Source organism: Oncorhynchus keta, chromosome 3, assembly GCF_023373465.1.
Source record: "Oncorhynchus keta strain PuntledgeMale-10-30-2019 chromosome 3, Oket_V2, whole genome shotgun sequence".
In the NCBI taxonomy this organism is placed as follows: Eukaryota; Metazoa; Chordata; class Actinopteri; order Salmoniformes; family Salmonidae; genus Oncorhynchus; species Oncorhynchus keta.
The window spans coordinates 28475508-28493438 of record NC_068423.1 but is presented as its reverse complement, the minus strand read 5'-3'; the positions used below and the strand labels follow the sequence as shown (position 1 = coordinate 28493438).

Below are 17931 nucleotides of genomic sequence, written 5' to 3'. Positions count from 1 at the left end.
CTAAATGAATGTTCCATGTAGAAATGTTCAAGAAAGGATCCAAAAAGGAATTAAAATTAACCGACATTCATTTGGGAACAAAAAGTTAACTAATGTAATTACAGAACACGCAGCGAGCAAAAAGGGCAGGTGAGGCATAATTCTGAGTCCCACCTATTAGAATGAACAGTCACTTGAACAGTAGGCTGTGATGAGCATCATTTCACCTTGGTCCTTGATTTATCGTTGTAGGACTTTCCTCGAGTTCGACATTTTCCTGGACATCAAAAAAAAAAAAAAAAAAAAGTCATTAGTCTTGGACTAAATACTGTGGAAGATTTAAAATTCAGATTCTCCTTTGAACTCGTCTTATTGTCCAGGACAACGCTCATCAGTGTCCGGGAAACCGGCCCTAAAAGTTCACCCTGAGGAATAACACAGACGCGTCATTTGAATAATGTAAACTTTATTTATATCAAAACAACATAAATGACAAGAAAAAAAAAGGGTCTGTTTCCATTGACAACACGGTTTCATTACCAATAACATGTGGAGAGACATGTGGAGAGATTTCCATTGGCCCGAACATAGGGGCACACAGTCCACTTAAAAGTCAAATGTTTCACTTAGTCGTACGTTGATGTCAATGGGAGACTACGTGAAAAATGTGCTCGGAATCACCTCCACAGACGTGATCCTGTTTGAGGACACGACAGCTGTCATCACAACTATTAACGGAGGACTTTGTTTTTTTATTTTTACCTTTATTTAACCAGGCAAGTCAGTTAAGAACAAATTCTTATTTTCAATGACGGCCTGGGAACAGTGGGTTAACTGTCTTGTTCAGGGGCAGAACGACAGATTTATACCTTGTCAGCTCGGGGGTTTGAACTTGTAACCTTCCGATTACTTGTCCAACTCTCTAACCACTAGACTACCTGCCGACCCTACTCTCTAACCACTAGACTACCTGCCGACCCTACTCTCTAACCACTAGGCTACCCTGCCGCCCTGTTACAGAACTACACAAACCGGCTAGCGATGGCCAACAGCTTGGAATAGTCTCCCTCCATTTTACGCAAGTGTGTCGGTAGTGGAACCTTAATTCTAGTTCCCGTAGGGTTACCGTTGTCTTCAATCAGGACAACGTTGTTGGAGTCAAAACGCGGGTTCATCCGCTCTCCGGGCATCTTGTGGCCAACGATAAGAGCTTTTTTCTTCCCTCCCTTGATGGCCAGCAGAACGCGGTCGCCCACCTTGCCCACTCCGTTCTTGGTGTACACGTGGATGACTCTAGGGGACCGGTGCCATGGGGTACTACCCAGTGGACTGTTGTCAACAACACGAACCCTGGTCATTTTCTGGATGGCTGCTGCGGCTGTTGACACACTACGAGAGAGAGATGTATAGAGAGAGAGAGATGTATAGAGAGAGATGTATAGAGAGAGAGAGATGTATAGAGAGAGAGAGAGAGAGATATGTATAGAGAGAGAGAGAGAGAGAGATGTATAGAGAGAGAGAGAGATGTATAGAGAGAGATGTATAGAGAGAGAGAGAGAGATGTATAGAGAGAGAGAGATGTATAGAGAGAGAGAGAGATGTATAGAGAGAGAGAGAGAGATGTATAGAGAGAGATGTATAGAGAGAGAGAGATGTGTAGAGAGAGATGTATAGATATTAGACCCAACCAAATCATGAGAAAACAAAAAGATAATTACTTGACACATTGGAAAGAATGAACAAAAAAAACTGAGCAAACTAGAATGTTATTTGGTCCTAAACAGAGAGGACACAGTGGCAGAATACCTGACCACTGTGACTGACTCAAACTTAAGGAAAGCTTTGATAATGAACAGACTCAGTGAGCATAGCCTTGCTATTGAGAAAGGCCGCCGTAGACAGACATGGCTCTCAAGAGAAGACAGGCTATGTGCTCACTGCCCACAAAATGAGGTGGAAACTGAGCTGCACTTCCTAACCTCCTGCCCAATGTATGACCATATTAGAGAGACATATTTCCCCAGATTACACAGATCCACAAAGAATTTGAAAACAAATCCAATTTTGATAAACTCCCATATCTACTGGGTGAAATTCCACAGTCTGCCATCACAGCAGCAAGATTTGTGACCTGTTGCCACGAGAAAAGGGCAACCAGTGAAGAACAAACACCATTGTAAATACAACCCATATTTATGCTTATTTATTTTCCCTTGTGTTCTTTAAACATTTGTATCTTGTTACAACACACACACACACACACACACACACACACACACACACACACACACGACATTTGAAATGTATTTATTATTTTGGAACTTTTGTATGTGTAATGTTAACTGTTAATTTTTATTGTTTATTTCACTTTTGTATATTATCTACTTCACTTGCTTTGGCAATGTTAACACATGTTTCCCATGCCAATAAAGCCCCTTGAATTGAAATTGAATTGAGAGATGTATATAGATAGAGAGAGAGATGTATATAGATAGAGAGAGAGATGTATATAGATAGAGAGAGAGATGTATATAGATAGAGAGAGAGATGTATATAGATAGAGAGAGAGATGTATATAGATAGAGAGAGAGATGTATATAGATAGAGAGAGAGATGTATAGATAGAGAGAGAGATGTATATAGATAGAGAGAGAGATGTATATAGATAGAGAGAGAGATGTATATAGATAGAGAGAGAGATGTATAGATAGAGAGAGAGATGTATAGAGAGAGATAGATAGAGAGAGATGTATAGATAGAGAGAGAGATACAAAAGGGGACCAGCGCCCCTTATTAAAAGCCAGCCCCTTATTAAAAAAGGACCAGCGCCCTTATTAAAAAAGGGACCAGCGCCCCTTATTAAAAAGGGACCAGCGCCCCTTATTAAAAAGGGACCAGCGCCCTTATTAAAAAAGGGACCAGCGCCCCCTTATTAAAAAAGGGACCAGCGCCCCCCCATTAAAAAAAGGGACCAGCGCCCCTTATTAAAAAGGGACCAGCGCCCCTTATTAAAAAAGGGACCAGCGCCCCTTATTAAAAAAGACCAGCGCCCCTTATTAAAAAAGGGACCAGCGCCCCTTATTAAAAAGGGACCAGCGCCCCTTATTAAAAAGGGACCAGGGACCAGCGCCCCTTATTAAAAAAGGACCAGCGCCCCTTATTAAAAGGGACCAGCGCCCCTTATTAAAGGGACCAGCGCCCCTTATTAAAAAAAAAAAGGGACCAGCGCCCTTATTAAAAAAGGGACCAGCGCCCCTTATTAAAAAAAAAAAGGGACCAGCGCCCTTATTAAAAAGGACCAGCGCCCTTATTAAAAAAGGGACCAGCCCCTTATTAAAAAAGGGACCAGCGCCCCTTATTAAAAAAGGGACCAGCGCCCTTATTAAAAGGGACCAGCGCCCCTTATTAAAAAGGGACCAGCGCCCCTTATTAAAAAAGGGACCAGCGCCCCTTATTAAAAAAGGGACCAGCGCCCCTTATTAAAAAGGGACCAGCGCCCTTATTAAAAAAAGGGACCAGCGCCCCTTATTAAAAAAGGGACCAGCTCCTTTATTAAAAAGGACCAGCGCTCCTTATTAAAAGGGACCAGCGCTCCTTATTAAAAGGGACCAGCGCTCCTTATTAAAAAGGGACCAGCTCCTTATTAAAAGGACCAGCGCTCCTTATTAAAAGGGACCAGCGCTCCTTATTAAAAAAGGACCAGCGCTCCTTATTAAAAGGGACCAGCGCTCCTTATTAAAAGGGACCAGCGCTCCTTATTAAAAAGGACCAGCGCTCCTTATTAAAAAAGGGACCAGCGCTCCTTATTAAAAGGGACCAGCGCTCCTTATTAAAAGGACCAGCGCTCCTTATTAAAGGACCAGCGCTCCTTATTAAAAACCAGGGGGACCAGCGCTCCATTACTATGTACACAGGGCAGCAGCCTCTAAGATGCAGGGTAGAGTAACCGGGTGGTAGCTGTCTCGTGACAGTGACTAAAGTTCAGGGCAGGGTACTGGGCAGAGGGCCGGCTAGAACCATGCTAGGAATCACTCCGTAATTCAAATACAATAACAATGATTGTGCACGTCATATAACCTTGTGTTCAGAGAAAAATGTTTGGCCTTTCATAACAGACGACTCGACATCAGGCCACCAGCCGATACATAGCTACAGATTGGTTGGATCACATGATCTGGTGTACAAAGATGTTTGGTATCCATGACTGGGCGTTACTGGACTCCCTCTCATTGAGGGAGTGAAAACAATTGTTAGCAGAGTGCACAACCTATTCTATACTATACTTGTGAGAAACAAGTTTTGGTTGATTTAATTCCATTTACGAGTTCTGTCAATTTAGTCATTGTCTTTTGTTTGGAGCGCCTCTGTCAATGTTGTGTAAGGAAGCACACGTATAGAAGTAGTCCTATTGGCTCCCTGGCCAGCGGGCAAATGTACACGTATAAATGTGCCCATTTCTAGATCTGATAGTATTTCTGATTGGCTTAATGCACCACCACTAATGAACTGTGGAGCTTCTCAAAGTAATGTTGTTTTCTTCACCTCAAGTAAACAAATGTCTGTTTTTACATCCATTGAGAATGACAATAGTTCCTCAATGTATTTAAAAAAAAATCTTTACAGCTCTCTCCCTTTCGATAACCACTCAGCGTGAAAAGGGGACAATGTCATGCTCTGCTCCAGTGGAAACGTCATAAAATAGGCTCCTTATCAGCGCCTCGACTTGGACTGAAATAGGTTACGGTAATCATTTAGGGTGGGGGGGGGGGGGTACTGTTTATATTTAGGTGCAGGAGATCCACAATACTTTTGAGCTAATATTGTATAAGAGGAACAGGATCTCAGGCAGTAGAATGTGAGGTGCCAGTACTCAGCTCCGGTGAGCGCCTGCCCAAGTCAAGCACTGCTTCTTATCCCTTACATAAGTTTGCTAGCACAAGCTTTGGGCCAGACCCAAGTTAATAGTTGATACAATGTTTCAAGTTTGTTGCAGACAGGCCATGTGTAGCCAATGTGATTTATAGGGTATTTATTTTTTAAATCCTGATATATATATTCTACCAGCAGGCTGCAATGTTTTTATTTGTTGGCTTTATGTAGACTGTTTATAATAGAAGTTACTTTAAGTTTGTATCATTTTTGTAGAATTTTGATTAACCACATGACAATGATTTTGGCATATGAAGATATCATAAAGTAAATGAAACGGTTTCATAACAGCCACGGAAATCGGTAGAAATTGTAAGATAAATTGCCATTCCACATGAGGAAGGTTAACGACTCCTCATGTTGCCGATAACCAGCAACTTCAGGAGAGTAAGGGGCAGAATCTGCGAAAAGCCAGCAGGAGTGGGAAGAGAATAGTTGGGTCTGGATCTCTGGCGCCCTCTTGAGGCATCAAACCATAAGCTGAAAGCATCAAACAAGTTCAGTGCCAAAAGTTGATTTTATTAAAACACACAAGGGTATTTCTATACATGTAAAAATTTGAGCAATCGAAATGTTTAAAGAACAGACGACTTTCGGTCTACCAAGATTTTTTTTAAGTTGGGGACAGCCCTAAATGTAATGGAACTGAGTCACGATCAAGGGCTACGCCAAACAGAATCTGGCCTTGCAGGACGTAGGTGGGACAAATCTCCTTTAAGCCCAGGAAGCAGCCATTTACCAGCTTTCAAGCTTAATAATGATAAAATAAGTTTGTTAATTTACTCCCGCCACGGCCGGTATGTACTTCAAATAAAAGGTCTAAATTAACGGAGGGGGAAAAATAACAATTTTCGACACCTCCAATTTATTGAGCTGGTGTAGACTTCTGACCTGTGCATGGCATTAGGTTAGTGCTATCGGGGATCCTTGGGAGGTGAGAATAGGTATTTGTACAGTTGCTGGTAAATCTTTATTTAGATGTGATACCGTCCATGACGACAGTAAATGACAGTAGATGCTAATGGAAATATTTGTTGAGTAATGAACATATTTTTACTATTAAAGCTGCAATATGTAACTTTTTTTGGTGACCCACCAAACTCACGTAGAAATTTGAGTTATAGATCGGTCATTGGCATTGAAAGCAAGTCAAGGACGGGTAGATCTGTTCTATGTGTGCTATTTCTGTGCTTTTAGGCCGTCATTGTAAATATGAATTTACATAATTGACTTGCCTAAAGATTAAATGAAATAAAAATTCCAGTTCATGAGTTTTGCTTTTTTTAACTTATACTATTTGGTGTACAATCTGTGTAGGTAGCAAATGCAGTACAGTGTAAGACAGGGAAAGCATATAACGTTACACAATGTAGGCAGATAAATTCTATATCAAAACAAATTGTCACCTGAAAGCCTTGTGATGCGTCAGTGATGACAGTTGTGCGAGGAACCCACTGCATGATCTTGAAATAAGAGCCATGGTTGGACCTTGTGAGAAGAGAAGAGGTTAGCGAGCTATACATGCATCGTTTTGCAAATGGTCAGCTCGCTAACAATCTAGCAACTGAACCGACAAAAGCACGGGTTATTAAAGCAAGTTTCAAATTAAATCTACTAATTTCGCTACGTCTAAGCTTTACCACGTCGTATATTCGTGTATGTAGCTACATGTTTCTGACTTTTGCTAGATAAAATAGAATAATTGCAGCTACCTTACAAGCTAGCTAGTTAGCAACTTTTCACGAGTGCTCCATACCAATGTCAAATACGTCATCAAACAGCGACCCAACCGATTACCAAACGCTTAGGACCAAATGCGCACCAGAATTTATTTTGTATTTTGTATCTTCTGATAAGAGCTTTTTTGTAGGTTCATAGTCGATATTTTATGGATCATAGTCGATACCCATTTTAGTTGATTACTCAATTAAAAAAGGGCCACGATGAAATATATTCTAATGTGTCATAAAAACGCACTTGGGTGACGAATCTGTTCTATTTGTTCTATGTCTATGATTTTGATACGCCCTGTTCATTTCAATGGGTTTTACGCACCTCATCCGATCCAACTCTTCTGCCTTGGTTAGCTGCTGCTGTGCTTGTAACTGGCTAGCGTTAGCTACTAAGCTCCTGCTTAATCGTGTTTTTTTGTTTTTGTGTGTGTGACGATTTTGGAGGGACTATATTGTATTTTCTACCTGGGAATCATACAAGACCTCGGATATAATACGAAGATTTTGTCCATTTGGATCGCGGAGTTCGCTGGTCTTGACTGCGTATCAAACAGCAGGTAAATCCATCGCTTTATGCAGCGGTGTAAATCACAGCCATTCACAGCGTTAGTTACGCAAAAATTGTGAGCTGGGAAGCTACCTAAAAACTATATCGGGAAACTGTCATAAAACGTTTTTTTGTGTTGTTGATAGAAATCTAGCAAGCTACCGTCTAGCTGACCTTAAATCCGTGAAATAGCACGGCAACGTTAGGTTAACGAGCGAGGTAACCGGATAACGTATCCAGCCTTGCCCTGCTATTTATCTAACATATCGTAGGGATCTGACAGACAGAAATGGATGAGACGTGTTTTATGTTGACTAAGGTTACCCAGTGAGAGAGTAAACAGAGAAGAGACAGCTCAGGATTATTGCAATGTACATTAAAATCAGCGTGTCTTTTTAGTTGTAGCCATCGATGGCCAAGAAAGACAGCTACAGTAACGTTATAACCTAAATCAAAGAGGGTTTGGACGATGGCTCATCCACAGATTAGTGATGATAATAGGTAGCTAAACACGGCCTAATCCTTACAATGAACAATGTTCACACCCTGGTTTCTTCTTGTGCTGCTACCGTTATCGTCGCTCGGCGTGTATTTGATTATTACTTTTCATTATTAACTACTTGTTTTAGTTCTCTATTTCTACATTTTCTTTCTCTCTGCATGGTTGGGAAAGGGCCCGTATAAAGTAAGCGTTTCACCTGTTGTTAACGAAGCATGAGAATAATAAGATGTTATTTGATCATGCGTTGTATTCGTCATTGCATAGGCCCGACCTGCAGTTTCTATGACAGGTTCGCCAGGGTCCCCGTAATGACAGAGAGGGGAAAGCCGTACCCAGGCTGTCACTCATGCTATGGGAATGCTCTCTCAGGCCAAGGACGGAGAGAATAGCTGAGTAGGCTACTATAATTTAGTACTATTTACGAGTGAAACCAATAACAGATGTAGCTTAGGAACTGTAGCTCTGGTCCAGGGCATTAGTGCGGCTTTTTAATGCTAAGCATTCCTTCACTAACACCTAGGACCAGAGCTACTGAAGCCAATGCTCCTTTGAACGTCCCCCGATACAGAGGCTGAATATGAGACGGGCCTTGGGGTTTGGTTTGCCTGCCTACCCAAACTCCTTGATACGGCACGTCCACGGACGTTTAGTTCATTATCCGCAATGACTCTGGATCTGAGTACCTCCCCGGACGATTTCTAGAATCCCCGAAACCGGTGTGTTGGGCCAGAGACAGAACATGCGCGGGTAAAAGCGACGTTTTGAAAATGTACCATTGTCATTGATACTCTGCATGGTTAGAGATAATCCACTCTCCGATGAGATTGTTTTGTCCAACACCCCTAAATTTGACTTCACCACAAACGACTTCAGTGTAGCGAATAGAGCGTACTGCTCTGGTGCTCCAGGTCCTTTCCAACCGCTCTGTCGCTCCATTGATTAAAATCACATTTTAACCAACACAATCTATTTTTGTGACTACCTGGACTTGGTTTTGAAGTATTTTGGTTTTGAAATATTGAAACCAAACCATATGATTTCAATGAAAAGTATTTTCATAAACAAGATGAAGAGGTGACTGTTAAGACGCGCTCATCATGTTCAAATAAACTACATGTCATATTGAACGGCACCATAAACACTCTAAATTAGGTCAGGAGCCAGACAGGCAGACTAAGAAGGAACAAAAATTAATTATTTAGGATATATTATTTCAAGGCTGTAGCCTACAAGCATTTCCCTACACCCACAATAACATCTGCTAAACATGTGTATGTGACAAATACAATTAGATTTGATTTACAAATAAATAAACAGTGAACCATTTCAGGCTGGCAGGGACATTACGCGCCTCGCTTGTAAACATTTAGTTGTATTAAATCATTCTAGTTGATAAGTTGCACATATTGGCTGTGACTTACTTAGAATGAAATACACATTTAAATGTAAAAAAATGCCTTTATTAGCCTCCCATCTTTAAGGCCTTTTTAATTCATTTTTAGAAACATGAGTTTGGCCAGAATCTGTGGCTTCAGGCTCGTGCGATGGTACCTGGAGAGCAGGCCTGCAGCAGAGATGACCCTTTCAGCGCCTGCAGAGCCACTGGGGTTGCTAAACACTTTTCTGTAGGCAGGTCTAAAGGATTTTTAGGTAAAATAACTATCAAAATGGAGGTAATATGCCTTGCCTATTGGGCCCAAATCAATGACGGCCTATTGTGTATACAGATAATAGAATGAAAATGAACGGAACTTTTAAGAGATCCGACTTTTTAATTTTTTTTTTTTTTAATACTGACGCCGTGACACATACTTAGCTAGCACACTTTCTGTTAGCATGTAGCATGTAGTATGTAGCATGTAGCATGTAGCATGTACTATGTAGCATGTAGCATGTAGTATGTGCACCGTCATGCTCCCAGATGTCTTTTCAACTTCCACAGTGATTCTTTAGTTGTGGACATTACATCACCACACTCCCTCTCTTGGTTCCTCCTCATCTTTTGCAAGTCACCTTGTTTTTTCACCTGTGTGTTTTTTAAAAATCAGTTTCCTTATGAAAATATTTAGAGAACTCTGTGACCGTAGCTAAAGCAAGGGGCTATAGCAGCACACGAGTAGACTACAGATGCATTGTGGGCCAGGGCATGCCCTGAGCTTGTGAGGTTGAGCGCATTTGGAGCGGGAGAGAAGGCCGACGCTCCAACTTTTGGCGAAACTCGCTCGTTCCACTCCTTTCCCCCGCTCTGCTCCGCTCACATACTCTGCTACCATCTAGCAGATGGAGACGGATAGAAGCTGTTTATCTCCATCACTAGCTGGCTACAGCCCAGGACTTTAGAGACTGCTGCCTCATGTATATAGAGTCATTGAACACTGGTCACTAACAATGTTTACATACTGTTTTACCCACTTCATATGTATATACTGTATTCTAGTCCTGGTTCATCCTATATAACTACTGTTGTCCACTTCATATGTATATACTGTATTCAAGTCATGGTTCATCCTATATAACTACTGTTGTCCACTTCATATGTATATACTGTATTCTAGTTCATCCTATATAACTACTGTTGTCCACTTCATATGTATATACTGTATTCTAGTTCATCCTATATAACCACTGTTGTCCACTTCATATGTATATACTGTATTCTAGTCATGGTTCATCCTATATAACTACTGTTTTACCCACTTCATATGTATATACTGTATTCTAGTTCATCCTATATAACCACTGTTGTCCACTTCATATGTATATACTGTATTCTAGTCATGGTTCATCCTGCTGTCCACTTCATATGTATATACTGTATTCTAGTCATGGTTCATTTACATTTACATTTAAGTCATTTAGCAGACGCTCATCCTATATAACTACTGCTGTCCACTTCATATATATATACTGTATTCTAGTCATGGTTCATCCTATATAACTACTGCTGTCCACTTCATATGTATATACTGTATTCTAGTTCATCCTATATAACTACTGCTGTCCACTTCATATGTATATACTGTATTCTAGTCATGGTTCATCCTATATAACCACTGTTGTCCACTTCATATATATATACTGTATTCTAGTCATGGTTCATCCTGCTGTCCACTTCATATGTATATACTGTATTCTAGTCATGGTTCATTTACATTTACATTTAAGTCATTTAGCAGACGCTCATCCTATATAACTACTGTTGTCCACTTCATATATATATACTGTATTCTAGTTCATCCTATATAACCACTGTTGTCCACTTCATATGTATATACTGTATTCTAGTCCTGGTTCATCCTATATAACTACTGTTGTCCACTTCATATGTATATACTGTATTCTAGTTCATCCTATATAACTACTGCTGTCCACTTCATATGTATATACTGTATTCTAGTCCTGGTTCATTTACATGCTGTCCACTTCATTTAATACTGTATTCTAGTCATGGTTCATCCTATATAACTACTGCTGTCCACTTCATATATATATACTGTATTCTAGTCCTGGTTCATCCTATATAACTACTGTTGTCCACTTCATATGTATATACTGTATTCTAGTCATGGTTCATCCTATATAACCACTGTTGTCCACTTCATATGTATATACTGTATTCTAGTCATGGTTCATCATTACTACTTTACCACTTTATGTATATACATTTAGTCATGGTTCATCCTATATAACTACTGTTGTCCACTTCATATGTATATACTGTATTCTAGTCATGGTTCATCCTATATAACTACTGCTGTCCACTTCATATGTATATACTGTATTCTAGTTCATCCTATATAACCACTGTTGTCCACTTCATATGTATATACTGTATTCTAGTCATGGTTCATCCTGTTGTCCACTATATGTATATACTGTATTCTAGTCATGGTTCATCCTGCTCCATGTATATACTGTATTCTAGTCATGGTTCATTTACATTTACATTTAAGTCATTTAGCTGACGCTCATCCTATATAACTACTGTTGTCCACTTCATATATATATACTGTATTCTAGTCATGGTTCATCCTATATAACTACTGTTGTCCACTTCATATGTATATACTGTATTCTAGTCCTGGTTCATCCTATATAACTACTGCTGTCCACTTCATATGTATATACTGTATTCTAGTCATGGTTCATCCTATATAACTACTGTTGTCCACTTCATATGTATATACTGTATTCTAGTCCTGGTTCATCCTATATAACTACTGCTGTCCACTTCATATATATATACTGTATTCTAGTCATGGTTCATCCTATATAACTACTGTTGTCCACTTCATATGTATATACTGTATTCTAGTCATGGTTCATCCTATATAACTACTGCTGTCCACTTCATATGTATATACTGTATTCTAGTCATGGTTCATCCTATATAACTACTGCTGTCCACTTCATATGTATATACTGTATTCTAGTCCTGGTTCATCCTATATAACTACTGCTGTCCACTTCATATGTATATACTGTATTCTAGTCCTGGTTCATCCTATATAACTACTGCTGTCCACTTCATATGTATATACTGTATTCTAGTCATGGTTCATCCTATATAACTACTGTCCACTTCATATGTATATACTGTATTCTAGTCCTGGTTCATCCTATATAACTACTGTTGTCCACTTCATATGTATATACTGTATTCTAGTTCATCCTATATAACTACTGTTGTCCACTTCATATGTATATACTGTATTCTAGTTCATCCTATATAACTACTGCTGTCCACTTCATATATATATACTGTATTCTAGTTCATCCTATATAACTACTGTTGTCCACTTCATATATATATACTGTATTCTAGTTCATCCTATATAACTACTGTTGTCCACTTCATATGTATATACTGTATTCTAGTTCATCCTATATAACTACTGTTGTCCACTTCATATATATATACTGTATTCTAGTTCATCCTATATAACTACTGTTGTCCACTTCATATGTATATACTGTATTCTAGTTCATCCTATATAACTACTGCTGTCCACTTCATATATATATACTGTATTCTAGTCATGGTTCATCCTGCTGTCCACTTCATATATATATACTGTATTCTAGTCCTGGTTCATCCTATATAACTACTGTTGTCCACTTCATATGTATATACTGTATTCTAGTTCATCCTATATAACTACTGTTGTCCACTTCATATGTATATACTGTATTCTAGTTCATCCTATATAACCACTGTTGTCCACTTCATATGTATATACTGTATTCTAGTCCTGGTTCATCCTATATAACTACTGTTGTCCACTTCATATGTATATACTGTATTCTAGTCATGGTTCATCCTATATAACTACTGTTGTCCACTTCATATGTATATACTGTATTCTAGTCATGGTTCATCCTGTTGTCCACTTCATATGTATATACTGTATTCTAGTCATGGTTCATCCTGCTGTCCACTTCATATGTATATACTGTATTCTAGTTCATCCTATATAACTACTGTTGTCCACTTCATATGTATATACTGTATTCTAGTTCATCCTATATAACTACTGTTGTCCACTTCATATGTATATACTGTATTCTAGTCATGGTTCATCCTATATAACTACTGCTGTCTACTTCATATGTATATACTGTATTCTAGTCATGGTTCATCCTATATAACTACTGCTGTCTACTTCATATGTATATACTGTATTCTAGTCATGGTTCATCCTATATAACTACTGTTGTCCACTTCATATGTATATACTGTATTCTAGTTCATCCTATATAACTACTGTTGTCCACTTCATATGTATATACTGTATTCTAGTCATGGTTCATCCTATATAACTACTGTTGTCCACTTCATATGTATATACTGTATTCTAGTCCTGGTTCATCCTATATAACTACTGTTGTCCACTTCATATGTATATACTGTATTCTAGTCATGGTTCATCCTATATAACTACTGTTGTCCACTTCATATGTATATACTGTATTCTAGTTCATCCTATATAACTACTGTTGTCCACTTCATATGTATATACTGTATTCTAGTCCTGGTTCATCCTATATAACTACTGTTGTCCACTTCATATGTATATACTGTATTCTAGTTCATCCTATATAACTACTGTTGTCCACTTCATATGTATATACTGTATTCTAGTTCATCCTATATAACTACTGTTGTCCACTTCATATGTATATACTGTATTATAGTTCATCCTATATAACTACTGTTGTCCACACCTTTTCTATCCATATCCTGTCAATACTATTGATGCACACCATTTTCTATAGATATATATTTATTAGTTATTCGGCATAGTTATTCGGCATTCGATAGATGAAAACAATAAACGTTTTATTTTATCAAAACATTTTGCTACACCGTGTGCCATCATGACTCTCTCAAAACGGTCAAAACAAAAATGTTCCAGTGCAAGTATTCTACTAGCCAGGCAGGCAACTAGGGAAAGTAGACTGTCAATTGATGAGGTCTTGGCCTATCGGAAATGGCTGCGGCTATTGACAATGTTAATCTATTGACAGTCTTTGACTGTCTCTGTGTCCACAAGGACAGAGTAAAGTCCTCTGCATGTTGAAGCACAGTTCGACTAGGCTGCCTGTGGTTGTTTGGCATATATAATGACCTGTAGATCAATGTTGGGTTGATGGGTTTTCGTTAGCTGGCAATGGACAGCTTTTTGGCCAATTAAAAAAATATATATAATAATTGAAAGGCCAATAAAATTAAACTGTTGCCGGGCAAAATTACTGGGACCAAAAAATAATATCTAAATGCAAAATAATGCTTTTTATTCATTGATGGAAATGCCAGTCTATGTATATACATTTGACATTCGTGCTTATTGGTCTTTTGGTTAATAGTGTGTAGCATTTCGCTACACTCGCATTAACATCTGCTAACCATGTGTATGTGACAAATAAAATTGGATTTGATTCGATTTAAAAAAAAATTTGCATAATTAAAATTGGCCTTTTTTTGTATTTTCATGAATCATCCCGTATCTTATTTATCCAACGTAACTATCACACGTGCACAGCATACAGAGCCTGTAATGAGCGGGGTTTCTCCTCCTGCTCGGCTGCTGGAGTAAAACACGTGCTTTAATAAGGCCGTTCATTGCGTGCAAACGTTTTAAAAGGAGATAGTATTTTTTATTTCTCAACGGGTAATAATTGAAGAACGCCTCCCATTCATCGTCCACGTGCAATCAGAGCGTGTCACCTACCACTTTACAACGGGAGCTGGAGGTCGTATGCATTTTGAAAACATACCTAATCGTTTGAAACCTGAAGTTAAATTTTTTTTTTCTTCATATTATTACCTTGCTTAAAGTAGCCTAAAGGTAAAATCCCACCATGGAAACGTGGAGGCAATTATTTTAGAAAGACTCCATAGGTAGTTGAAGGTTCACGTGAGAGGTCGAAGGTTCACGTGAGAGGTCGAAGGTTCACGTGAGAGGTTCACGTGAGAGGTCGACGGTTCACGTGAGAGGTCGAAGGTTCACGTGAGAGGTCGAAGGTTCACGTGAGAGGTCGACGTTTGAATGAATGAATGAATGAATGAATGAATAAATGAAACTTTACACAGTCTTCACACGTTCTAACTGACCACCCCAACTCGATAATAAGCTTAGAGGTCACACCGATAATGATTTTTCAACGCCGATACCGATTATTGGAGGACCCCAAAAAAAAGCAGATACCGATTAATTGGCCATTTATTTATTATTTATTATATATATTTGTAATAATGACAATTACAACAATACTGAATGAACGCTTATTTTAACTTAATATAATACATCCATAAAATACATTTAGTCTCAAATAAATAATGAAACATGTTAAATTTGGTTTAAATAATGCAAAAACAAAGTGTTGGAGAAGAAAGTAAAAGTGCAATATGTGCCATGTAAGAAAGCTAACGTTTAAGTTCCTTGCTCAGAACATGAGAACATATGAAAGCTGGTGGTTCCTTTTAACAATGAGTCTTCAATATTCCCAGGTAAGAAGTTTTAGGTTGTAGTTATTATAGGAATTATAGGTCTATTTCTCTCTATACCATGTCTATTTCATATACCTTTTGACTGTTGGATGTTCTAATAGGTACTTTAGTATTGCCAGCCAAATCTCGGGAGTTGATAGGCTTGAAGTCATAAACAGTGCAATGCTTGAAGCATTGTGAAGAGCTGCTGGCAAACGCAGTAAAGTGCTGAGATGCATTACCATCCTCTAAATGTTCTGTTGAGATGCATTACCATCCTCTAAATGTTCTGTTGAGATGCATTACCATCCTCTAAATGTTCTGTTGAGATGCATTACCATCCTCTAAATGGGATTCCTGTTCCTATATTACTGAGAACTGTGGGTAATGGGTTATGCACCCGATGCATGTGGATCTGGAAAATGTCTCAAAATGGCCGCTCAGTTTGAAATCTTCCCGGTCAGGTTGTCTGGCTCCACATTTTCCTAACGGAAACCCTGGTCAGTTACGTGCTTAGTTCCACACTGAAGGAGAGGACGCGTCAGTCAAATATGAGGCATTTTCAGAATGTAGATAGTAAAATGAGCTAAACATGTTTTAGTGAACTGAGAATTGGTATCAGTTGTTTCCCACGGACTGATGCACTCGTATCTTAACATTTGAACTGGGAACGACGCGGTGAATCGTTGCTTCCCTGGTTTTTACCTTGAGAGGATAGCACCTTGTAAAATACACACAAACGTTCCATGAGAGAGAGAGAGAGAGAGAGAGAGAGAGAGAGAGAGAGAGAGAGAGAGAGAGAGAGAGAGAGAGAGAGAGAGAGAGAGAGAGAGAGAGAGAGAGAGAGAGAGAGAGAGAGAGAGAGAGAGAGAGAGAGAGAGAGAGAGAGAGAGAGAGAGAGAGAGAGAGAGAGAGAGAGAGAGAGAGAGAGAGAGAGAGAGAGAGAGAGAGAGAGAGATGAAAGTTCAAAGTTCGATGAGGCTTGCTGTGGGGTCTTTTCCTCTATCTTAATCGGACAAGTTTGAGAACAACATCTTGTTAAAATACAAGCTTCCAACCCCTTTTTATCTGTGACTGGGGAAACAGCTTGCTAATGTTCCACTTTAAAAAATAAAAACATTTAAGGTCTGCTGTGAAGATCAGACCAGACCTCTGTTAGAAAACAGCTCTCAATGTCTCCTCTCACTGCTGTACTGTTGTTGCCCACAACACTTGTTTACTGTGACTCCATTCTCCATTGTGTAGGAAGACACAGCTGTGAAGATGGGCTGTATTCATTATGGTGCAACGGAACAAAAAAAACATTTTGCAACAGAAAGCAACAACAACAGAAAAGCCAGTGTTTATTGGTACATGGTTAAGACCCTCCCCTCTCTTTTTGTTGTTGCCTGTTTTCTTCAAGCACAGCTTGAGCATTGGAAATGATTTCAGACACTTTGAAGCCAGGTGTTCACATAATTATCAGTCAGTTTGGTCGTATATAAACATGACCTAATCATATTTTATTTTATTTTATATTTTTTCTTTTACCAGGCAAGTCAGTTAAGAACAAATTCTTATTTTCCAATGACGGCCTACCAAGGAACAGTGGGGTTAACTGCCTGTTCAGGGGCAGAACGACAGATTTTGTACCTTGTCAGGTCGGGGATTTGAACTTGCAACCTTCCGGTTACTAGTCCAACGCTCTAACCACTAGGCTACCCTGCCGCCCAATCATATCGTTATTGCTGTTCTGTTCTGTATCATGTAGGTCATGTTAAAAAGGGATTGTGACTAATGGATTGCATTTAGAAAGTAACCTACTCAACCCTGATTTTATAAGTGCATTGTGAGTGAAGTTCATTACTTCAAGGATATTAGCCTGTTTTATAGACTAAGTGTCCAAAACATTAGGAACACCTGCTCTTTCCATGACACACAGACTGAGTGGACAAAACATTAGGAACACCTGCTCTTTCCATGACACACAGACTGAGTGGACAAAACATTAAGAACGCCTGCTCTTTCCATGACACACAGACTGAGTGTCCAAAACATTAGGAACACCTGCTCTTTCCATGACACACAGACTGAGTGTATAAAACATTAGGAACACCTGCTCTTTCCATGACACAGACTGAGTGAACAAAACATTAGGAACACCTGCTCTTTCCATGACACACAGACTGAGTGTATAAAACATTAGGAACACCTGCTCTTTCCATGACACACAGACTGAGTGGACAAAACATTAAGAACACCTGCTCTTTCC

The 17931-nt window shown here is 39.1% G+C and overlaps 2 protein-coding genes across 12 annotated transcripts in view; one reads left to right on the top strand and one right to left on the bottom strand.

Annotated features, from left to right (window-relative positions):
- Window positions 1-428: 428 nt before the first annotated feature.
- Window positions 429-6725, bottom strand: LOC118378523 (39S ribosomal protein L14, mitochondrial). 6 transcript variants are annotated; one of them, XR_008091044.1, is made up of 4 exons: window positions 6621-6702; window positions 6315-6396; window positions 950-1368; window positions 429-917 (listed from the first exon to the last, which is right to left on the bottom strand). XR_008091044.1 is itself a non-coding variant. In XM_052495330.1 (4 exons), exons 2-3 carry the CDS (start codon window positions 6386-6388, stop codon window positions 1002-1004), a joined length of 441 nt encoding a protein of 146 aa, XP_052351290.1. In that variant the 5' UTR covers window positions 6389-6396; window positions 6665-6725; the 3' UTR covers window positions 429-917; window positions 982-1001. The 6 variants fall into 6 exon arrangements, 5 of the variants coding, with proteins under 5 accessions (XP_052351290.1, XP_052351279.1, XP_052351252.1 ...); XM_052495330.1 differs by having other exon boundaries at window positions 982-1368; window positions 6665-6725; XM_052495319.1 differs by having other exon boundaries at window positions 982-1368.
- Window positions 6726-6954: 229 nt separating this feature from the next.
- LOC127915300 (CSC1-like protein 2) overlaps window positions 6955-17931 on the top strand; it is a 174249-nt gene continuing 163272 nt past the window's right edge. For 4 of the 6 annotated variants that reach the window (XM_052495180.1, XM_052495195.1, XM_052495169.1 and 1 more), the window contains exon 1: window positions 6956-7198. The gene's annotated coding sequence lies outside the window, so the exon portion shown is untranslated. Of the gene's footprint in view, window positions 7199-17931 lie in introns of all 6 variants that reach the window. The other 2 variants (XM_052495196.1, XM_052495201.1) reach the window with 2 other exon arrangements.

What these genes read in the sequence shown, in the direction of transcription:
- LOC118378523 (XM_052495330.1), bottom strand. Translation starts at nt 6,388, where the DNA reads ATGGCTCTTATTTCAAGATCATGCAGTGGGTTCCTCGCACAACTGTCA. An exon ending in ACGCATCACAAGGCTTTCAG is followed by an intron (nt 1,369 to 6,314) that starts GTGACAATTTGT and finishes TCTCTCTCGTAG; the next exon opens with TGTGTCAACAGCCGCAGCAG.